Source organism: Colletotrichum fioriniae (assembly GCF_027942845.1).
Source record: "Colletotrichum fioriniae strain IMI 355084 chromosome Unknown scaffold_8, whole genome shotgun sequence".
In the NCBI taxonomy this organism is placed as follows: Eukaryota; Fungi; Ascomycota; class Sordariomycetes; order Glomerellales; family Glomerellaceae; genus Colletotrichum; species Colletotrichum fioriniae.
This window is the reverse complement of record NW_027076844.1, coordinates 299,181-322,140: the sequence shown is the minus strand read 5'-3', so window position 1 is coordinate 322,140 and position 22,960 is coordinate 299,181. Positions and strand designations below refer to the sequence as shown.

Here is a 22,960-nt window from a genome sequence, read left to right as displayed (position 1 = left end):
GAGGTGAGAGATGATGGTGGGGATGGGAAGGAGTCGACAGTACTGGCCGGCAAGGCCCTCGCACGGTACGGTGTAGAAGTGGAGTCCTCAGGTGAATGGATCGAGGGCCAAGTGGGTCTTTCTATTGGCTAGCGGGAGAGTGCCTCATTTACACGGCCCAACCTGCATAGGTAGCATCGACCTACCTTACCTAAGGTACCTCCCTAGTCTTCATCTTCACAACTGCAATATCTACTGCGTATAGTAAGGTAATATGTGGTACGGCACAATGCTGAGGTGGCATTGAGCTTACCTTACATTGTCTACGACCTCTGTCCGTAATTGACTCTTTGATTCCCGTTACGCCGAGTCGCCGACCAACATTGACTAAGCTCGGTAGACCTGACGCAGACTGCCTGCCGGAACAAGCTGCTTCCCATTGCTCGCACACTGTGTCTTCCTGTACCTTCGGCCCTTTGAGGTAAAGGCAGGTACTCACACCACACCCCCCCCCCCCTTGGTATATCCATTTTCACGCTGTTCCTTTACTTCCAAGTTCACACAAGCTCTGAGATGTCGTCTTCTTCACCTCAACTTACAGAAAAGCTCAACGAGATATCTTCTTGCCGTCCCTACCGCTGGATCTGTTTCTGGTCCTCATCTGATGCCTTGGCTCTCCGCTGGCTCGCTGCATCTCTCGCTGGCATTGCCGCTCCGAGGCTCTTTCACCGACTCTTGAAAGGCACATTTACTCCTCAGCCATACTGCATCGCGCCGCCATCCGTCATCTTCTCTCCTTTCGTCTCATGTTTCTGGCCTTTTTCTGGCTCTTGCCTGGCTACACCACTCACTTCATCTCTCAAGCCTCGTTCTGCGTTGATACTTGTCCGGAAACAATGTTTTGCTGGACAAACACCCATCCTTGGAGGCCGCAAAACGCAAATCATGGCAACTATGCCGTTCAGAACATAGAACAGGTTTGGTACCATGTCTTTACCAGATACCAGACAAGTTTGGTCTTACTCCATCTCCCAACACTTTCATAGACCAAGCCGGCCATCTACTCCAAAACAAATAAAATCAAAACAGATATCACAGCTATGTGACTCACCAGACAGCAGATACCTCAGACTAAGGACCATGTTTTTCATACTTTCGACTACAGCAGCTCCCCATACAGAATGTGGATTGGGAGTCCGGGTCATGACCATGGCCATGCAGCATGAGTCTTGACCGGACCGTGTCCCGAACCCGCTCCATGTACTACTTTGTACCCCTAGGGCCTTTCTGGTACCATACGACGGCTTACCACATGTTTTCTCTTTCGGTGTCATTATTGCCCAGTTATCTTGAGATGAGCCATGTCTCCGGATCACAATCTATCGCTGACTATTCGGGTCAGGCGTGCGGCTGCTGGTATCAACCCTACTTCTTCCCGGCCTCACATCCCAGGAATGTCTCGCAGGGCGGCCTGGCAGGACGACAGGAGAGCCAAACGGATCGTCTCTCTTGCATGCCCGGTTATCAACCCTTGCAAAGCAATCAAGCATACACCGACCACTTCAACAATGTAACAGCCGCTACAGCGACTGTGAGGGATCGGGTCCTTTTCATCGGACACTCGGTAACAAAGAAGCAAGTATGCAGAGAGAACTATCAATACGTTGTGTCTCTGCCCCCGGTCCTCCAGAAATCTCCCGCTGTATGTGGCGTACGCGCCGCAGACTCGACAGGGTGTGCATTTCCAATGAGGCTTCCGTCATCAGGCTTCCTTGCCTGGATATGTACGAGACCTCTGTGCAGAGGCGGGAGAAGATAAGGTGGAACAAAACCCGAAAGGAGTCACTATGTGACAGCGGCCTACCACTTCTCGTCTCATTTGATGCCGGCATCTAGGTTCTTGACTAGGCTTATAATGAGCCACCCCCGTCTCTCTACGGCTTGCGACAGAAGGACCCGGTATGCTGGCTGCCTCGCGAAATTGTCAAAAAGGCGGTCAAGAAAGAAACTTCCAGCTCTTGTTCTACGAGGAGCGATTTCGTCAGCTTCAAGCTGTCGATGCTCACTTCCCGATACTCTCGCTGTCTTCGCCGAACTCGTCTTTTGCGCAAGGTCAACCCGGCAAGCGTAAGCTCCCAGTTGAAAGAGCGTGTTGACCGAGGCGCCGTGAGACTACCGGCCTAGGTTTCTTTGCGCCATTCCAACGACAGGAAATGCTCTGTGGCCTGAAGGTCAGGCATCGTGACTACCGGGCATGCCATGCCCCCTGTCTTTGCAGGACTGTACCCCTCGGGTCAGCAACATTCATTCCAGGTGACACAAGAGGGTTTTAGCCGAAAGGACCTCCACGTCATGAAAATCTAGCAGTCAAAAGGAGAAAAGAAATTGGCTGTCTCAGGGAAAACATCCAGAATAACACAATCAGGATCCGATCACTGTCTTTCGGTCTCGATTACCAGGCTTGTTCCGAAGAGCGACAGCGTATCGCTCAAGACACCAGATTTGGTGGAGTCGTGTGCGGTATAGGCAAGTCTTTGGGGGCCGATGGCTATGGCTCACATGTCGCGGATCGGGTAGTGGATGCTACGGCCATGGCTGTTTCGAGGCTACACGGGGCACATGAGCATTCTCCTGGGAGCCATTGCCTTGGGATCGTCACGACATTCACGGGCTGTGACTGCCCATCTACCGAAAGACTGCCCCTCGATGGCCTCCCTAAGGACAGGGTTCTCATCACGTTGCCTTTGATATCGAATCTGGCCAATGTTGGAACACAGATTTCCGAATTTGTTCGCTTTCTCCTTCCAGATTGGGACTGTCAATCTCGAATTGTCAAACGCACAAGACTCCGTCAGCAAGCCTTTTTGCCACCAAACGCCACCTCATGTTTCGTCTCCATGACTAGGCCCCTGACCATGTTGTGTAAGGCATCTTACTTCCCCGCTGAAGGCCTCCTCCACAACACAATGGGATGATTGGTAAAGGATCAGGAGCGGTCGATCACCCAGGTTGCCCGCCCCGGTCGCCCTCGGGTATCCCTGAAGACCGTCCTAGACTATCCGCAAATCTCCATCTGTGGGGGGCTGACAGTATCCTCCTGACCCGTCTGTCGTCTTGAGCGTACAAGAGTACCAAAACTGAAGATGTCGCGCCATTAGCAAAAGTCAACAACGAACACCGTGTGCATCCAAGACGCACGTTGTTCAGCAGGCCAGTTTCAGGCCCGCCTGTCAGGAGCCTGCCATGGGCTTTTGTGGATGCAACGTTGGACGGGCCCTCTATGATAGACCCATGGATCCATCGGCTACTGGGCCCTTTGGATGTCGAGGCAAACGCTGCTACGCTTTTGACGTGGCTTACCTGCCTGAGATAATCATAACAGCTCTGGCTCGTACGCCAACATCTGGGTCTAGGGAAGGCCTAGCCCTCGATGAGGTCAAAATGATGCGATATCTTCAACGGGCTACTGACTCGTGATGATAGTAGCCCAATAGGATGACGTGAGGAAAGTCAATTGATAGAGCCAGCTGTGCGGCTACCCGGTCTTCAAGGCGCGTAGCAAAAAGTCCACTTTGCCCGGCTACCACCATCTTCTCAATATGGATCCATCACTGATTCGAGACAGTCATTGACAACAACAGCTGAAAACACAAGACAGACAGCCTATTCTGAGCCTGGGTAGGCCTGAGAAGGTCACACAAACACTATCTGGCCACGAGGACGGATTTGGCGAGTATAATGAGTTGTGATATAGCGGCTTCTTGCATCGAAACCGCCATAGTAAGCCAGTTCCAGAGAAGAGGGTGGTTCGAGGTTCGATGGATCTAGGTATCGCCATCCATCCGTCGGTGCTGGTGGCGTCCATGACATGCATTGCTCATCAGTCACGCCCCGCATTGGAGTACCTGGTCCATGGACAGATGCTAAGGTAAGGCGGTAAGGTAGGTAATAATCTCTTCTCTTGGAATTCCCTGCTGAAACATTACACGAAAGAGGGGTGGCACAAAGCTGGCGGATGTAGTCTTAAACTCTAAGATGCTGTTAGGTCTAGCGGCAGTCGAGTCTGCAAGGCGAGCACCATTTTCTCACATTATCGTAAAAGTGATGGACAGAGACAATTGAAGTTGATTCGGAGACGAGGGGCCCCAGAAGCCCGTCAGTCGGGCCGTAGAGGTTGTTGTTTTGAAGGGGGCCCGAGTCAATTTCATTCCTGTAAGGTAGCACCTTACCTTAGGTATGAGGTGTTCGAAGTGGGTCAAGCCACAAGGTCGTCGATTGTCAAATGCTCAGGACCTGCCGAGCCGTCGACCGGCAGAGCGGGTCCTGCCCGTGTCCGGGCCGGGGCACCTTCTTCGCACATCCGAACGCTCAGACCATGCGTTTGCCCCAAGGTGGAAAGGCCCTGCCCTGCCCTGTTCTGCCCTGCCGCCCGACTCATTCAGTGATTCAGCACTGAGCAAGGGCACTGGGAGTCTGGAAGTCCGTGTAAACCCGGGCCTTACTTCGGGCACTCAGTCTGGACGCCTGTAGTGGAAGGGAAGCAGCGTAAGGTACTCCGTAGAGGTATTAGCGCTTGTGGGCGGATCCAATTGGCAACTGGCGGAAGCTGACAAACAACAAAGACGAGGCGCATGAGGGGTGCTGCTTCTCCCATTTGCAGCATGACGTTTGTAACGTTTCCCCCCCTTCCAAGCCACACTACGGCCCTTATTCGATCCTAAAAAGCTACTACCTAATTAGGGCATCAATCAATCCTTTGGTGAGCAACAACTGCCCTGGGGAAAGCGAGGCAATGACTCTGCTGTTCTCATCTCGCCCTGCAGCTTACTGTGTATGCTGACTGATTGACTGACTGACTGACTGACCAAATTGCCTTGTGACTCACAGCAGAAAACAAGACCCGAGCAACTAGCGACTCATCTCGTTGTTGCTGACGCTTACCCCAAGGCGGATGCAAAAGGCGGAAACAACATTCCAGAGTACAGGGAGTACATAGCAGACAAAGCCGCGCCGGATAGAAGCTTGTTTGCTCTGCTCTGCAACAACAACGATCGACGACAACGACGAGAACCAACCTTACCTGGCTTCTCCACCCCCCGCCTACACCTCCCATCCGGAAGCCTCCTCTCACAGCTTCCCCCCTTCCTTACCTTACATCCATCTCTCACCCGGGCATGACTAAGAAAAGACATCAAGCGTTATACTCGAAGCCGCAGTCAACTGCCCCGTCTTCATTGGGTGCCTCAGCTTCAGCCTCTTCTTCTACCCGTAAGTCCAACTCCAACCCCACGCCCATCGCCCATCGCCCATCGCCCATCACACACCCCCGGGCCGTGGCCCCTCCTCTCCTCTTCCTTCTCTCTATCCCATCCTTGCCTTTCCTCTCTCACCAAGCTCCTTTACGTGACGTCGCTTCGGCCACTGACAATGATGCAACACAGAGACCCAACGTAGGGGCGTCAACGAACTTTTGGCTGATCTTCGTCGATCATCCTCCCGTGCTACCCCGACAGCATCAGCAGCAGCATCGGCAGCGACCACGCCCACCGTCCCGCCCGCTCTCCGACAGATCCTCCAGATCCCAGAGACGCCTCCACCGGCACCTAGGCGTGTCCCAAGATTCGACGCCACAGGCAGACGAGTACCACCAGGCCCGCCACCTCCACGCAGCTGGTTATCACGATCCAGCCATGTCCAGCGCGCACACGCGACCGCCGCCCACCGCGGCGCCCAGGCCATGGAGGGCCTGCCTGGCACATACGAGCCGGACAAGGGCAGCTTGATGGATCTCGTCCTTCGAAGGATGGCCCTGAACTGGGAGCTCCATAAGGATTACGATCAGTACTACTTGCACACGCTGCCCAGCCGCGTCAGGGCCTCGTTGGCAAAGTATGTTGGCGTATGGTACGAGGGCGGCGCATCCGCTGCAGACCTGCACAACATTCTGATTCCTCCTGCGACGCACGACGGCCAGCAGCCACTTGACGTCGATGGCCTTGTGTCCCTGAACAACGACGTCTACTCCCTCGACCTGACTGGCTCGGTGGGCCACTCCATGTCCGTCAGGGAGTTGGCCGACGTGCTATTTCCGCAGCAGCTGACGAGCGCTGCCGAGGCCGTGCAGGATTCCTGGGACACAGCAGAGGCGCCCTCGCTCCCGCCGAGGCTCCTCCCCAATATCACGCATCTCTGCCTCACCGTCGCCCCTAGCGCCCAGCAAGGCGGCGGGGCGCCCGGCGTATCATGGAAGCAGCTCCTTTCCCTCGCAGCGAAGCTGCCCACGCTCACGCATCTGAGCCTAGCGTACTGGCCCGAGCCGTCGCTGACGCCCAACGCAAAGTTCTCCAAGATTGTATCGTCTGACGGCCGCGCCGAGAGTTATTCAGGCACGGGGGCGTACGCGCATACTCTTGACGATGACTGGTCTGAGGCCGTCATTCTGCTGAGAAAGCTGAGCAAGTACCTCTACGGGCTGGAGTACCTCGATCTCACAGGCTGCGGCGCGTGGTTCAAGGCGCTCATGGCCAACGTTGACGGAGACCATGTCGACTGGACCGGGCCATGGGGCAAGGTCACAAAGTTGAAGTTGAGGTATGGGTATGAAATCAGCGTAGACACGCCGATTGCGGACCACGAGAGGTTCCGTGAGGCGGCGCAAATGGCAAAGGCGATTGAAAAGTACATTGTAGCGCAAAGAGCTGGAAAAGGGAGGTTTATCAACGTGGACAGTGATCCGATAGAGGATTCGCAAATGCCGTTGATGCCGTTCATATTTTGAAGAAATATCAAATTCATTTATAAAACATTTCCAACAAAGTTTCTGTGTATTCAGTCCTTCTTCGATCCAGAGTGGAATCAATCCCGTGTCCAAGAGACATCATTCATCTTGTCCGCCAGCCTGCCGCCGACTCGCATCCCACAGCTCTCTGAACTTGCCCCGTCCCTGGTTCAACAGGTCCCGAGGGTTGCCGACCTCGACGACGCGGCCTTTGTCGAGAACCACGACGCGATCAAAGTCGACGACCGTGTCTAGCCTGTGGGCGATGGCAATGATTGTGTGGTGTTTGAATTCGTCGCGGATGAGGTCCTTGACCATGCGCTCCGTGTGCGCGTCGACGCTGTGTAGATGGATTCTGTCAGTTTTGGGCTTCCCAGAAGTAGAAAAAGAATTGGGGGGAAAGGAGAGTCTCACCTGCTCGTCGCTTCGTCGAGGAGGAGGACCCGTCCGACATCTTTTCTGAGAATCGCCCTTGCGAGGAAGAAGAGCTGTCTCTGTCCGTGGCTCAGCGCCTCCTCGGCGAATTGGGCTTCTAGTCCGCCGTTGTCGCGGATGGTGTCCCATAGACCGACGCGGGTCAAGACGGATACGAGGATATTCTCGGCGTCGGCACCAGCTTCGGCATCCGCATCAACGCCAGCATCTGCGTCGGATACCTGGCCCAGCGGATCAAGGTTCTGACGGACCGTACCCGGCAAGACGAAGTGGTCCTGGGTGATGGCGACGAGGACCGATCGTAGGGGTAGGAGAGGTAAGGCGTCGAGGGGGACCCCGTCGATGGAGATGGTGCCGGAGGAGAGGGGGAGGAGGCGCAGGAGGGCGAGGAGGAGGGAGGACTTGCCGCTTCCTGTGCGGCCTACGATGCCGACTTTGGAGCCGGGGGGGATGGAGAGGGATATGCCGTCTAGGGCTCTCGTGGTGATGGTGTCGGTATCGGTGTCTGGGTGCGTCTGCTGTTCGTATGAAGCCACGACGTCGTTTATCTCAATGGCGCCGCGGGAGGGCCAGCCGTGGACGATGGCAGCAGCTGGGTCTTGCTGCCCCCCAGTGGCGGACGGAGACATCATCAGCCCCCTCGTGAGAGCATCCGCCTCGACCTCGTCCGGCGTCTCCTCGGCAAAGTTCTTGATGCGGGCTACCGCGCCGATGGAGGTCTCGAGCGAGGTCCAGAACTGGATTAGCAGCTTGAGCGTCTCTGTAAAAGAGATGAGCTGGACGAGGGAGACGCCCGTGAGGGCGACGGAGACGGTGTCGCGGAGATGGACGGCGAGGCCGACGACTAGGAGGGCGAGCGCCGTGGTTGTGAGGTCGAGGACGAGGGTGAGCCACTGCTGGGTGAGGAGTAGGATGTAAAAGGGCCGTTGGGAGCGGTCTATGAGGGCGTGGGCGTGGGTTATGGAGGGGTGTGTGAGGGCTTGGGCGCGGATTGTGGGCAGGCCTGAGAGGGTTTCGAGGAAGTGGGTGCTTTTTGGAGATGTATTGATTAGTTTTGACGCATGGTTTGAAATTTGATAGTCAAGGGTTTTTTTTTGGTGAGGGCAGAGAGGAAAGGGGACTTACTAGACGGGAGCTTTCTCTTCGAGATCTAGGAGGCGGAGTTGGCGGGAGGTGCGGAGGTAGGCGCGTTGGATGTAGTAGAAGATGAGGATCAAGACGGGGAAGCTGATGGCAATGTACCATGAGGCGGAAGCTATGAGGAATGCTTTGCCGATGCAGGTGAAGAAGCCTGCCGGGGATGCTTGGGTTAGATGTTGCCGCCATGGTTTTGAGACTGGAGTGGAGGGGGGTTTATGGCTTACTTGCGAGAGAGATTACTAGAGCTAGGGGGAGGCTTCTGTCTATCAGACCTACATCTTGCGAAAATCTATGGCGTGTTAGTCTGATAATTCCGCGGGGGGATGAAGGCGGCGTAAATCCAAGCCTACCTGGTGGTGAGGGATCCTGTATCTGTTTTCGTGAACAGAGATAGGGGCGCGCTGGACAAGACATTAAGATTCACGGTCTGTCGTATGAGGGGGTAACGGACGGTGCTCACTGCATGACGGCTTTGAGGAGACGCTGGTGTAGACTGATACCCGGCTTTGAAGCAACAGGAACAAGAACGAACCTGGAAGGTCGAGCTTGTCAGCCTGTAATATTCCTCAACTCAAGGGGAGAGAGCTTCAGAACTTACCAGATGAGTACGGCAAAGCACAAGACGCCGCTGACCTGGAAGGCGGCATACACCCCGAGGTAGTAGGCATCATGGCTCCCTGGACTATCCGCTTGTGAGTCCGTCCAGAACTTCAACCATACGGCTGGTCTCATGGGTTAACTATGCTTCTTTCAAGAGTCCCCGATCAGAGTGTTGGGTGAGACTTACTCGGAAAAGTGGAAAAGAACGCCCACGTCACCTCCAAGACCATCAAGATGGCCACGAGAAAAGCGCCGACGCTACCAAAGTAGTAGCCGTAGACGCTCCAGTCGCCAAGCTGTCGTCTCTTGTCTTCCTGGTCTTTCAATACCTTGGTGCTCTTCTCCACCGGGGCGTCACTTGCGGTCCTATCTGCAAGCTTTTCTGACTCGGAGGTGCTCTCGTCTTGGTCTTCGGTGTTGGTGGACATGAGACTTGAGACATAGCCCCTAGCCTTTCGACAATCCTCAAAGCTTCCTTTCTCTGCTACTTTGCCGCCTTCGAGTACGATGATCATATCTGACTGAGAAAGAAAGCTCACTGTACCTGCTTGTCAGCGATGTGTTTCCTTAAGGGTAGTGAGTGTTTAGAAGTTGATACCTGACTGAGTCGCAAGCACAATAGTGGTTCCCCAGATTCGGAGAATTCCATACTTGGTACCAAAGACGCGCTGGAACACTACCCTAGCCGTATGGTTATCAAGCCCGCTGAAAATGTCGTCAAAGAGAGCAATTTGAGGGCGTGAATAGATGGCCCTGGCAAGTGCCTATATGTTGTTAGCTAAAGGAAGGGAATCCACTTTAGAGACTACTTACGACGCGTTGCTTTTGCCCGCCACTTAGAGCAATTCCCTTGCTTCCGATCAATGTTTTATCGCCATCTGGGAGCTGAGCGAGGTCCTTCTCAAGATCGCACGCACTGAGGACTTGTTGATAGAGTTCATGGTCAAAGTCAGAGAAGCAGATGATGTTTCTTCGGATGTTATCGTTCTGGACACCCGGTCAGTAATGCTCGTATAACCTAGGCCGGGAGTCCACTCACGATGAGCCAGGGGTTCTGCTCACACCAAGAGATGCGATCGCTGGATAGGGCAACCGTTCCGGTGACGTGTGGCAGCTCACCAAGGAGGCCTTTCAGAAGTGTACTCTTCCCGGATGCAACAGGCCCCACTAGCATGACGAGTTGTCCCTTCGATATGCTCAAGTCAACGAAATCAACAGCTGGAATTGTTTCGGGCTTCCACGCCAACGTTGCTTCTTTCACGCGAATAGCGATAGGGTCACCTAACTTTCTGTCTGTTGGACGCTGCCCGTTGCTGCTCTCCAGATTCTGAAGTTGCACATCCTGAGAGTAAAAGCCCATTCTTTCAGACGAGCTAGCGGGTGAGCTCGACGGAAAATCTCGATATTCTGCCCGCGGCGGTTCAGACAAGTACTTTTCGATCCGGTTGAAGCACCCCAGAGCCGCACTCATGTCGAGAACGACCTCAAACATCCAAAACAGCGGCTGGGCCAGCAGGATGATCAACGACAACGCGGCGAAGAGCTTCGTGGCGTCGAGGACTTGCCCTTCCTTAGATGAAATCGCTGTGTACATGGCAAAGGCCACGACGGGGGCGACCATCAGGGGTACCTGGGCGACGGCGGACGTGACTGCGCCGATCACGCGGAAGGGAGTCGCCGCTCGCATCTCGGCGAGCCGGAGGTCGGCCAGAGTCTGGGAGAGTTTCTGGGTCAGGCCCGACATTTTGATGCTCTTAATGTGGCCTATCATGGCCGAGGTGATGCCTTTGTAGGGGGTCAGCTTAGCATGTTTGTCAGGGGAGAGGATACTACAGACCGATGCGCTTCTGGACCTTTTCAACCCAGATGATCTGGTACTTTTGAGCAGAAGGGGCGAGAAATACAGTGGCACCTAGAGCGAAGACCGACACGATTATCGGACCAGAGGCCGCGTAGCCGAGGTGAGTGCTGAGAATCCATGTGGCGAGTGCGATTTGAATCGTGTTGGCCCAGAACTCGTGAATTTCGCGCCAAGCACGGATAATTGCTTCAACCTGAGGGACGAGACTTAGTATTGATGTCAAAGACGGAAGGCGAAAAAAGACAGCCACGACTTACATCGGTAGACATGAGAGTCACAGCCGCAGAGTCGTCTGTCGGGGCGACACGCAGCTCCGTCGTCTTGGTGTAGATGGCAGCGACCAAGACGCCCCGGAGCATAGTCAGGCACCGGAAAGCGGCGTGCCAGTAGAAGCTCGACGAGATGGAAATGCCCAGGTACACGAGCCCGTAGGCACCAACGAGGCCGTAGCCATGGTTGGCCGTCTCGGATGGGTTCTGCAAAAAGTCGAGGAACCGATTCAAGATCAGGGGCTGGCAAATGGTGAAGCCGAGCAGGAAGAGCCTGGGGAGGACAACTGCCAGCAACTGCCATTTCAGCGTGACGATGCACGTCCTGATGAGACGGTACCTCGACGACGATCGTGATGCTTCACCAGGCTGTTCGTCGCCCGTCGAGAGGCTCGACGGGGACTTGTTCCAGTGAAGCCAGAACCTCTCATTCAGCGCAGCAGCCGACATGGACCCGTCCAGGATGAACAGGTCCAGCGGCTTCAGGAGACGACGGAATCCCGTCAGCAGCAGCGGCGTAAGCCACCAAAAGAGGCCGCGGCTGTAGATGCCGCTGGTCTCCTCGGGGCCGTACGACGACGACGACGACACGAGGTAACGCGTCTTCTCCTGGGCTTCGAGGATCACGATGGCCGCCTTGCACGCGAAAGACGCGGCGAAGACGGCGCTGATGGCGACGCTTAGGTGCGACAGCCACATGGTGCGGAGGATGGCTCCGTCCAGCACCAGGGACACGAGGATATATGTATTCAGGATGGACGAAGGCTTAAGGCTCTTCGCGTGTTCTATGTACGAAAGTCCGGCAAACATGACGCTGGCCGCAAAGGACGCGCATGAGGCGGCGATGGAGACGGCGCGCAAGCGGCTGCTGCTGCTGGCCCCTTCCCCGCCCCCGACGACGACGTCGCCGCGGCGGTGCGTTGACCACAAACCTATGAGAACCAGTTGCAGGACGGCGAGGAGTGCGATGGCGGCCTGTTTTGTTAGACGGAGCGTGGTGCCGTTGACGGCGTAGGGGAGTTTGCCGAGGTAGCGGAAGCGTAAGGGCGCGATGAGGATGAGGAGCGAGGCGGGAAGGATGGTGAAGAGGCATTGTTCAAATGTGAGAGTAAAGTCGAAGCCGTCGCGACAGTGCTGGATGATTGGCCCGAAGGCATCATCGGCGGTGAGGGAACAGCCGTCAGAGGTTGAGTTTGCCATGATGGGTGTGGTATGCAATGATGGTGTAAATGGTCACAGGATTGTTTTGGAGAAGCAAGTGAACAGAAATGAAAGGGCAAGAGGGGAATGGCTCCTTTTAAGGGACGGGATATTAAGCTACAGGTTGCGGCACAGTCAGCCGGAGAGTGTTCCCCTGAGATAAGTCTGTTTGAGGAAGGTAGATAAGCAGAATTATTAGCTAAGGGGACTAGTGGTATTCGTATCATTTAGGATTCAAGGGATTAGATGAAAGAAGTAACAGCACTCAAGAATCGGACTGATAAAACGAAGCTATTCGCAACACCACATACTGCAGCTATCTCGGACTATGGTCTTCTACGTTGGACAACGGTGCCAAGAATGATCAGAGTCAGTTGCTCTTTGCTCTCGGTGGAGTGACGATCTAGCCTGGAACGAATGCCTCCAGTCTCCATTTTGTCCAGGGTCAAATCAGAGTTTAGCGCTGGCCAAGATGGGGGACTTATGGTCCTCTGGGGCCACAGGCTACATACAGCCCACAGGTACGGTGACTGCACCGGCCGGCAGCTGCACCAGGAGACAAAGAATAGAACCCACCTTGAGCCCCCCACAGGCGGTAAACGACCTCAGAAGCAAGGCCCTGAAGAGTCTCGACTGGCTATGGAGGCTCCAAAACTTGATGTAGCATCCCTGTTCGTCTCCTGTTTTTGTTGTTCTCGTCCAAACAGGTTTCCCGGGTGTCATCCGATGGCCGGCTGGCGACGGGGCCCTGTCACCCTCATGAAAAGGTACGTACACATCCAATAGTGTGGGTCCAAGCGTAGCCCCCAATTGGGAAACAAATGCTGTGGCTCAGTAGCCGTAGAAAGACCGATGACGTAAACTTGGATATCGTCCTACTGTTACACAGTACCTGAACATCCACAATCCGAACAACAAGTCACCAACCACACACCCTTCTTCCATGACTAAAAATCTTGGCCACGTCAGGCTCGACCTAGACTTGCTGTGTTGTTCAACGCCTCATCAAGCAAGATGATGTCTCCCTGCCTGTGGATTCTTGCACTTGATTGTGGTACCCACGTTGCTCTAAGGCCGCCCAGGTTCCAACTACCGCCCTCCCTTCCATCCCGTAGCCTCTGCGACTATTCTAATCATGGCTTTGCCCCCAGTCCAGGCGAGTGACGCCGATGGGGCCGTTGGCCTTGTTCCTGTCCATCGTCTCCATCACAGCATTCTTCCACGTCCAGTCAGGGTCCTCTCGGTTGCATCATTGCCGGTCCAGGGTCTTGGATGGCTGGTTCGATGTGATTCACCCATTGATCCTAGGCTACTTGGTCTTCCTCAATAAGGCCTTGACCCCTTTGCTGCCCTGAAAGCCTTTCAGTCGCGGGGTCTTTTGATTTTGAACATTACGTTTCCAAGTGACAGGCAGTACCTACCATAAATCTCTCGACAAATCTCAAGTCCGCGGCCACGAAGTTCCGCCGTGTGCCCAAACAATCTATCTACAACCCCATCTCCATCCAACCAATTTCATTTGTCCAACTCGAGCGAGATCAGACATTACCGACAACATGCATTTCACCGTGATAGTACCGTTGGTACTATCCATCGTGGCATTCGTCCTCTCCTTCCTCGCCCTCTTCGCCGGGCACAAGGAGGGTTTTATGGAGGATTACGACGTCGTCCGCCTCAACACCTCGACTCTTGGCCACAACCTCATTCCCTCCGCAACCTCGGAGGCCGATCCCGCTGCGACAACCGGCAGCTTCCTCGACAAGTTTATTGATGGTGTAGGCGACAAGGTGTCCGACATCCTCAACGACATTGGCAACGATGTTGCCGACCGCCTCGCCGACGAGTTGGGAATCTCCGAGTGGTACTCCCTGCACCTGATGGACGTGTGCCACGGCCAATTTTCTCCCAACGTCACGGCGCCCAACGTCTGGCTGAACGTCACGAACTGCACCCAGCCGTCTCCTGGTCGTAAGTAAACCCCCACTAGTACCTTGCCCAACCATCTGTCATAGACGCTAACATGGATACTCTAGCAAACGTCAACCTCACCAAGATGCTGGACCAGGAACTCGAGATCGGCCCTCTGAGCCTCAGCCTGTCCGACCTCAACTGGCCCGACACCATCGAGGATGCCATGGACAAGGTGAACAAGGCCCTCCTCGCCATCTTTGTCCTCTACGTCATGGGCATCGGCTTCTCGGGCCTCGCCATCCTCGGCTCGCTGGCTGCCTTCTTCCTCGGCTTCAAGAAGCGCATGACGCTCACCAACTTTGCTTTCGCCTTTCTGGCGGCTCTCGTGCTCTTCGCCGGCAGTCTCGTCACGACGATCGGCGCGAAAGAGGGCGCGAAGCAGATCACCGACATTGGCGAAGACGTCGGTATCTCGGCCAAGGTCGGGCAGAAGTTTATGATCATCTCCTGGGTGGCCTTTGCTGTCATGTTTGCGGCGTCCGTTTACTGGGTCACGCAGTTCTGCGCCGAGAGGCGGTCGCGCAGAACGTCGCGCGGTTATACCGAGAAACGCCATAAGAAGGGCAGCTTCTAGAATCGAAGCAGAACCCGCTGTGTTGACTACTTAGAGTCGTCAAACCATAGGTGCGCCTTCACTTCTCTCAGACTGAGAAACCGCAGTACGAAAGCGTTGCATTTGAAACGATACCTTTGTCGTGTTTGCCCCGATAGCTGGCATATCATGGCTACTCCTGACATCACGGTCCTTTTTTAAGCCTTGTTAGAGATACCATTGTTGCGATATATAAATCCAGAGTTCATCATTTCATAGCCTTGCTAGACATCAATAAAGATGCTCTCAATCAAGTAAACCCAGACCACTTTTGATACTCCCTACCCATCATTAGCGAGACTCCACAACTGTGATTGTTACTTTTTCTGATCAACTAAACATGAGTCGATTCCAGCTTCGATATGAAAGCCCGTGAATATGGTGAGCTGTCCAACTTCGTTCACAGTCTCCAACATCGGAATCTGCCTTCGGAGGAGACCCACCCGGCTCCGGTGTCACGCACCCCGGAAAGTGGGGTACGTCATTCCTCCCCAAACAGGCAACAACCACCATGTCTCAACCTTGGTCAAACGAACCCAACCTTGACCGTCTCCTTAGGCGCGCCACACGTCAACTACACCTCACCTCAAGGACTTATCAAGTCTCCCGCTCTCACCTCCGCTGCACCGGTGCCTTGAACGCTTTAACGGCTGTTACATGTTCCTGTAGCATTCTATCCTGTCTGCTCTCTCCTCACTTTCTATCCGAGCTTCCCCCCAAAGTGCTTCCCCTGTCAGTAGAGAACTGCCAAGATGCCCTCCCTCCCGTTCTCAGACCGCATCTCCTCCGCAGCGAACATGCAAGGCCGCAACGACAACGGCGAAGAGGAATCCCTCCTCGGACGGGGCCAGCAAAAGGTGCGGCGTTTCTGGGATGGCTTCATCGACTTTGCCCTGCAGGGCAACATTCTCGAGATTGCCTTTGGTTTGATGTAAGCCTTCCTTCCCCTAATTATGCTCATCATGCATGCCATCCCCCAAGCATGGGGAGACTACTTGAGGGCTTGTCACTTTCATATTGGCATCGCACCTTTTGCAGCAATATGACTGTGGATAATGTGACCACCAAATTACATGTTGAACTTTGACCAGCATTGAGGAGATTATGTTCTACTGACACACTGTTTCGATAGCATCGCGGCCGCCTTCACAACCCTCGTCAACAACTTTGTGCAGAACATCATCATGCCGCCCATCTCCGTCATCTTCCCACTCAACCGCAACATGGAAGAAAAGTTCGCCGTCTTAAAGGGCGGCCCGAACTACACCCACGACAACAAGTATACGACCCTCGAGCGCGCCAAGGATGATGGTGCCGTCGTCTTAGCTTACGGGTCAGTTTTCTCCGTAGTTCACTTACCTCTTTTCTGCTTGAGTATCACCACGGAACGACTTCAAGTGGTATCGTGCTCGTCTTGTTTGGAAACATTCATCTTTGTGACCCCGATGGAATCACACACCCATGGAAACATGCTCGACCGTCTCTAACAAAGCCCCCACACAGCTCGTTCCTCAACCAACTCGTCTCCTTCCTCTGCGTCGGCATCTCGCTCTACGGACTGGCCCACGTCTTCCAGTTCTTCTCCCGAGAGCCGATTATTAAGCATACCGTTAAGTGCAAGTACTGCCGCAAGCGGATCAGCAATAAGGTGAGGTTCTTTCTTTCTATTACCCCTTCCTCAGGCCCCAGGCGCCCCCGAGATGAGAAGAGAACCTGTTTTGGCTAATCTCTCGAGCGTTTAGGCGCAGCGCTGCGTCAACTGCACCAGCTGGCAGGACGGACGTGAGGAGCGAGCTCATCGGTAATGAGGTTATTCTCCTCTAGTTTTCTTCCAATGTAGGCAGAATCGTGCACTAGTGTGTATTTGTACTTCTTGAACTGGTTTTCAGCATGTCAGAGGTGGGGTTGGCAAGGCAGCATCATGAAAGACGGGTGTCGGGTGTTGGTGTGTCCATGAGCATTATTTCAGCATAGCAGGGTTTGGAGTTGACAGAGTCCAGTGTCGTTTCGTGGTTTACAAGTATGCAAAGCATCATCATTGAGACTTAAGTTCAAGTTTTCTTGGATGAAGTGACCCGATTCTATTATTCTATGTATTCGTATCTGTGCTCATCTGACCACTCTCAATCCTAGCATGTACTGGCTTTCTCACCTGATACCACACCTTTCTTTAACAGAAAGAAATTACCTCAGAACCCCTATCATCACATCCACTTCCTCATCTTATCTCTTTTTTCACCTACACGCCAGGCATCGGTTCTTCTGCAGCGCCCCCGTGCCGCCTGAAATACTGCTTTTGTGCGCGCGGCGACATGATGTGGCGAAATATTATAAACGCCGCACAACATAGGATGAATACGCCGCCCACGCAAGCTAACGCGATACCGGCCTGCGCGCCAGGTTCCATTGCGTAAATTGCTTCTGAGAGTTTCTGTGACGTGAGATGAGGTGAGAGGGAGAGGGGGCCACGGAAAAGAAAGGGATTGTTGTCCCTTGGGCTTGTAAGTATGATTCGATTCCTGGGTCGAGACTGTGGGACAGGCGAGACCGCGGGCAGTTTGCAATCTTTCGTCTGGCTAAGTTGTGGACGCGAGGGAAGTAAGAAGTGGGAAATGGATTATAGTTCAATAGGATGGTACCTATATAGTATGTTGCTCCTCATGTACAAGAACTATTGCGATTCACTGTCCAGCTGTACTGAGACTGCTTCAACAAACAATGCTTTGGTTGTCGTCGGCATGACAGCAGAAGTAAAACCCCTCGTCTTTGACTCACACAAAGTCAACGAGGTGAAGGGAAGTCATCGCCACAACAAACAACAAAAAGGTAATCCTCGGTGATGAATGAGAAACAAGCGTGATACTGCAGTCGGAACAGTCATTATGCGTCAAGAAAGGCCGCGAATCATTCGCGAGGCCGCCTGTTGCTGTTCCCGAATCATACACCACTGCTTGATTCCTCAACTGAAACAACATCCTCAAAGACCTGGTTCTACCACCAGCATGATCAGAACATCATGAGCCCAACTGCAGCCAGTGCACCAGCGAGAAGACCGTCCCGGCCGGCACGGGGTGCGGCGGCGTTGGCAGTTGACGTCGAAGAGGCCTGCGCACTCGTCGCTGTTGCAGCGGACCCGGACTCGGACCCAGACCCGCTCTGCGCCGATCCCGTGGAGGACGCCGTGGCCGTTGCAATCGCAGTCGCAGTAGCGCCGGTCTGAGCTTGCTGCAACTTCTCCAGGCCAGCGGTGACGGTGAGTGGAACGTAGAGGCTTGTCGCCGTCAGAGGCGAAAGTCTCATGTCGGCCATCATGGCGGTGTTTCCGCTCTTTGTCACAATCTGCTGATAGTCCAAGCCATCGCCTGAAATGGTACCAACGTACTCGATTGATCTGTATAGAGAAGATTCAGCCACCACGTTCAACCGCCCACTATCAGATGGGCCTGGGTGACGGAATGACGAGCAGATTAGAGTGTGGGACGACTTACACTCCGCTGGCAGCATGGTCAATGTGAAGTTCCATGGTCGACGGCCCTCCCACGAGGGTCATCAAGGCGGAGGGGTCGGCCCGACATTGATAATTCGTGCTGTTGGCCTGGCAGTTCACGATGTACGTCGTCGCGGTGGGATTGGCGTCCTTGATGGACGCGTCGTAGGGGTTGTCACCGAAATAGGGGTTCAGGACGCTGATCACGGACGTGGTTTGCGCCGCGGCGATGCCGACGAGGGCTAATAAGGCTGTCGTGCAGCGATTCATCGCGAGATCAGTACGTGACAAACAGGGCAAAGAAAGATGCTTTCCTGAGTGTCACGGCGAGGCAATGTTTTTCTTGGCTGGCCATTGTGGTCAATTTCCCGGCAGAGCTGTGCCGCAGGCTTACTGGAGGAACTGGGCTCGAGAGTCCATGGCCATTTCTGGTCAAGCGCTCGTGTCATCGTGTGTTGGTAGCGAGAAAAAAAGACGTAAACCAAAGTTCCAAAACGTTAGTCCAGGCTGCCTTTGGCAAGCAATATTCCGATTGGATGCCGCGCAACAACGTTGGCCGTCTTTTTGATGAAGAAAATCAATCGTTTTGTGTTATGGAAGTGATACCATAAAACGACTTTTGGCGAACCCAAGGATTAAGGCTCACTGGCACATTTGAATAGCTTCGCACATTATAATTTTCTGACAGATCGGATCGTGACTTCTGTGCACCACGCAGTTGTTTGTACGAAGTATGAAGTAGCCGGCAATATGTTAGATTTGTCCACAGCTGCCTCTAGAGAAACTCGTTTTGGTGAAGTGCATCATGTATTCTGCATTGAATAGGACACCAATTGCTGCTAACTGATATGTAAATTAAAACTCGTCTAGCATCGGCATACTGTAGACAGATCTCAGCGATTGGTCGCTATGACATGGACGTGATAGATGTGCAAGTTTGAGCCGAGTTTATTTTTGACATCTTCCGGTCTGCGACTCCGCGGGCCTAGAATCGCCGAACTGTTGCGGTGAGGTTACTAGGACGCTTCGGTTGCAGGATGTCCCGGGCGGAAGAGGGACGGTTCGGATGAAATAGCAACATCGAAAGCCCTTGCTGGTTGAGGTCGGCGTAAGTGATGGGATGAAAGATGGAACGAAATCGCTGGAACGGTCGCTCAGAACAATCTTGTGGCCGGTGCACAGAGACCTGCACAGTACAGATCGAGACTTGGTTTAGCAGTGCGACTGACTTCAACGTTGAGATGCTCACAAAGACGAAGGCGTGGTACCGGCGGGAGCCGAGATAATCGTCTATCGGCCGTGGGCAGGAAGCAGATTGCCAGATGCATCTGCAGCGGTGGATAATGACCACACGTTCGGTCCTGCCTAACATGGATGAGGGAATTGCAGCGAGCGGAAAGAGGGCCCCGAGAATCGCAGTCGGAGCCTATCAAAAAGCAAATCGAGGTGGAATCGGCTCCCACTTGGACTTCACTTCCACTTGGGGTCCAGATATCGTATGTTCCACGTTGACGAGAGCATGGTCAAACCTGATCATCTGCGATGGAAAGGTATTCAGAAAGGATCCGGCGAGAGAACTGTTTGATAGCGGGGAGGTGAGAGTGAGACTGTGAGGTTTCTAAGAGTGGAGAGGGAATTTCTGGCCAGGCCGGGTTGTGGGTATGAAGTCCCGAAGTGATGCACAGCATTAAAGACGGGATGGGAAGGTGCTGGTGTTTTGGTCGAGGTTTCCTCATAGGATGCAAGTTACCTAAGCCTCCTCAGGAAAGGCAAGACCGTAGGACTCACTGTTGTGAGCTGCGACTTCCCAAGTAGCGCAGCGGAGCGGGGACGAACGGGCATGATGGGGGCACGGGGGCCACGGGGGGACAGCCAACCCCTGCCGGTTCCTGCCTGGCTGGCAACGTCCGGCCAGTCAGATGGCTAGTGACAAGAGGACCGTCTCCAGTCCGGGTGCCCGTGCCCACCCAGCTCTTATTATTATTTTTCGAAATTCGCGGTCTTGGCATTTCTTGGCTTTCTTCCCTTCCATCCTCTCATCGTCGCCCGTTTTGTTTCCTTCGCCCATCTGCCAATGTCCACCACTAGCATTGGATGATCCAGCAGCCATCGGCCCTTGACCATCAGGCGAACCGCGGTGGATGCTACGGATACAGTGAGTGGTACACGCACACACACTGAAGATACCTACGCACGCTACGGTTACCCAGGTAGTATCGCACGCATTGAATTGCCCCCAAGATGGAGGTGCTCAACTCGCATTACACCCACTGCCTGCAATGCAGCAATGCAGCAGGTCTGCTGCTGGGTTGCCTTTTGGGAAGGCCGTTGACGGTTGAAGTCTGAACCCCAGTGACGGGAATCGCCGTTGTTGCGAGGAAGCATTGGATACCTGCCTCACCATGAGCTTGAGGTATGCCGAGACAAGGGCAAGCCACCTTCGTTTCCCGTGGGCCGTGGACCTTTGACCCTCTCACACATTCGCCGAGTCTCCAAAGGGCGCCGTACCATCTTGTCCAAAAGTCTTGGCTTCCGTCCCATTTTGCCAAAAGAATGCCAATCGCTCATCTACTCTCCCGCCCAGCCTTGGCCGGCAAGGACGGCGCATTGGCAAAGGCTGCAAAGTCCTCAATCTCTCCCCGACACGTCTTTCTGCTCACCTGAAAGTTGAACCGCTCCCCTTTCGTCGCAATACTGCTGTCACGACAGTAAATCTCATTCACGGAACCCCCTCCTCATTCTCTCGGCCCCGTTCCCAGCTTGCTCTTTTAAGGAAACGGACCCCTCCGACCCAGACGCAACCTTTCCCTGCTTGCTGACAGCTCCGGCTTTGCTGTATTCGTCGTACCTCATGCCATCGCTGCACCCGCGAAACACCCGCTACGACCGTCCCATGCTATAACCAGGGTCACTCACCACCGCCGCATACGAACAAACCCATTCTCCGACCCAAAGAACATCCAACGGCCTTTCCTCCGACCTTTCTTCTACTCTGATAGAGAAATCAACGGCGTGTCACGGAGTCCCCTTCTGTCTCCCCAGCTTCAACACCCGTCCCGTCAGCCTGGTCCGCTGCATTGCATAACCTCGCCTTGCCCGTCTCGGTAGCTGACCGACCCATGAACCGCCTCCGGTGACTAGCTCGTTGACGTCAAGCACTGCTGCACACTTCGACCGGCTCGAGACTCGACCAATCCACATTCTGCGTCGCCACGATGAGATGCTCGCAGCCTTTCGCCGCTCTACTGTCACTGGGGTTCCTTTTCGCGAATACCGTCGCCGCCGATGATACGACCACTGTTCCGATCTACCTGCCGCACTATGATGCAAATAGCTGGTCGCAGCTGCGGGGGAGTGTAATTTCAAGTGTACGAGACTCCCTATGCTGCCGGAGCCCCCCTCGACTGCAATTGCTGTAATCTAACTATTGCGCCATTGTAGAATGCCAAAGAAACGACGTATACCGTCTTCTGCCCACCACAAACAAGCCCTAATTGCGACCTCGCCATCGAGTTCCCCTTTGTCTTCTCCGAGGGCGAGAGCACGCTTCAGTTCCACGGCACCAAGACATCAACTCTGTAGGTTCTTGCCTCCCGCAACACGTACGTCGCTTGGGAAGGAGTAGGACAGCTAATCATGACGTGGGCGGACAGCATCGCCGATCTGGGCTGCACATTAAGCGGGACGACAGCTGCGACATGTTCAGGATACTCGAGTCTCAAGAGCGGATACATTAACGGCAAATTGACGGGACCGACCGAGGTGTCATGGACGTCGACCATGACCGGCTCTGAGGTGGAATGGGGTATTCTCACCATGGCCGAGGAGCCCGCGGCCACGGCAACCCCAGCGACGACCACGACTGCCGACAACTCGAACTTTGACGACTTCTTATATACGGATAGCCTGTCGCCTTCATTACCTGCCGAAACCAACCCGAGCGCTGCCCCTCGTCTTGGTCGAGGCTGGGCTCTCATTGCGTCATTATGCAGCATGGCAGTTGTCGCGTTGGTGGCATAACCGGCAACGTTTCTACGGCCTCAGACTACCTACCTAGGGCACACTATACCCACTATGGCGATCACGAACGATCTGCTACCCGGAATCCGAAAGAAAACGAAATAGAAAGCGGCATTATCATCATGGAAAGGCAGCATACGAAGCAGACCAAAACTAGGAACCTGGATCTTGGGACAACGATTTGGAGAGGGTGATACATATAGGAGTTTTGCCCTCATGTCAGCGTAAAGGGGGAAGCAAGTGGAGGATCGTTTGAGCCCATTGTCTTTTCTAACCAGAGCTTTGTCATTTCTCGCAATGCGCTCCCTTTAGGAGTTATACCCCGTATCGGCGTTGAATTGTTTACGATCAAGGGCTCAACGGCAAATATAAACATGGAAAGGATAGGAGGGGATCACTCCTAGTCCTATGATTCTCTGTGCAACCACTTTCATCGAGAATTCGTGACGTTTGTCCACCGAGAACATACCCGTCGAAGCAAATCTGTCTCTCATCTCATCGAATTAGAATGAACGGATCCCTCGAGCAGTCATACGTTTGACAAGATACCCGCCAAACTGGTCGGCAGTCCTGCGTTACGCTCCACGCATGACAACATGCGCATGGAACACGGACTTATACTTGCGTC

General features: G+C 54.1%; 7 protein-coding genes across 7 annotated transcripts; 4 read left to right on the top strand and 3 right to left on the bottom strand.

The window, feature by feature from the left end:
* Positions 1–5,153: 5,153 nt before the first annotated feature.
* N0V96_006907 (uncharacterized protein) lies at positions 5,154–6,757 on the top strand (the record flags this gene model as incomplete). Its single annotated transcript, XM_053192376.1, has 2 exons — positions 5,154–5,247; positions 5,421–6,757. 2 exons carry the CDS (start codon positions 5,154–5,156, stop codon positions 6,755–6,757), a joined length of 1,431 nt encoding a protein of 476 aa, XP_053050140.1.
* Positions 6,758–6,856: 99 nt separating this feature from the next.
* On the bottom strand, positions 6,857–9,360 carry N0V96_006906 (uncharacterized protein; the record flags this gene model as incomplete). The annotated part of the gene is made up of 8 exons (XM_065757863.1): positions 6,857–7,097; positions 7,172–8,221; positions 8,318–8,483; positions 8,609–8,621; positions 8,683–8,698; positions 8,793–8,864; positions 8,931–9,054; positions 9,120–9,360. The coding sequence occupies 8 exons, from the start codon at positions 9,358–9,360 to the stop codon at positions 6,857–6,859; spliced, it is 1,923 nt and encodes a 640-aa protein (XP_065613386.1).
* A 156-nt stretch (positions 9,361–9,516) lies between these two features.
* Positions 9,517–12,262, bottom strand: N0V96_006905 (uncharacterized protein; the record flags this gene model as incomplete). The annotated part of the gene is made up of 5 exons (XM_053192374.2): positions 9,517–9,696; positions 9,746–9,919; positions 9,972–10,717; positions 10,770–10,986; positions 11,051–12,262. The coding sequence occupies 5 exons, from the start codon at positions 12,260–12,262 to the stop codon at positions 9,517–9,519; spliced, it is 2,529 nt and encodes an 842-aa protein (XP_053050138.2).
* A 1,556-nt stretch (positions 12,263–13,818) lies between these two features.
* On the top strand, positions 13,819–14,807 carry N0V96_006904 (uncharacterized protein; the record flags this gene model as incomplete). The annotated part of the gene is made up of 2 exons (XM_053192373.2): positions 13,819–14,230; positions 14,296–14,807. The coding sequence occupies 2 exons, from the start codon at positions 13,819–13,821 to the stop codon at positions 14,805–14,807; spliced, it is 924 nt and encodes a 307-aa protein (XP_053050137.2).
* Positions 14,808–15,577: 770 nt separating this feature from the next.
* On the top strand, positions 15,578–16,630 carry N0V96_006903 (uncharacterized protein; the record flags this gene model as incomplete). Its single annotated transcript, XM_065757862.1, has 4 exons — positions 15,578–15,756; positions 15,958–16,158; positions 16,329–16,473; positions 16,568–16,630. 4 exons carry the CDS (start codon positions 15,578–15,580, stop codon positions 16,628–16,630), a joined length of 588 nt encoding a protein of 195 aa, XP_065613385.1.
* A 1,201-nt stretch (positions 16,631–17,831) lies between these two features.
* N0V96_006902 (uncharacterized protein) lies at positions 17,832–18,582 on the bottom strand (the record flags this gene model as incomplete). Its single annotated transcript, XM_053192371.1, has 2 exons — positions 17,832–18,216; positions 18,314–18,582. The coding sequence occupies 2 exons, from the start codon at positions 18,580–18,582 to the stop codon at positions 17,832–17,834; spliced, it is 654 nt and encodes a 217-aa protein (XP_053050135.1).
* A 3,366-nt stretch (positions 18,583–21,948) lies between these two features.
* On the top strand, positions 21,949–22,332 carry N0V96_006901 (uncharacterized protein; the record flags this gene model as incomplete). The annotated part of the gene is given in 2 exon segments (XM_065757861.1): positions 21,949–21,953; positions 21,966–22,332. 2 exon segments carry the CDS (start codon positions 21,949–21,951, stop codon positions 22,330–22,332), a joined length of 372 nt encoding a protein of 123 aa, XP_065613384.1.
* Between the last annotated feature and the right edge of the window lie 628 nt (positions 22,333–22,960).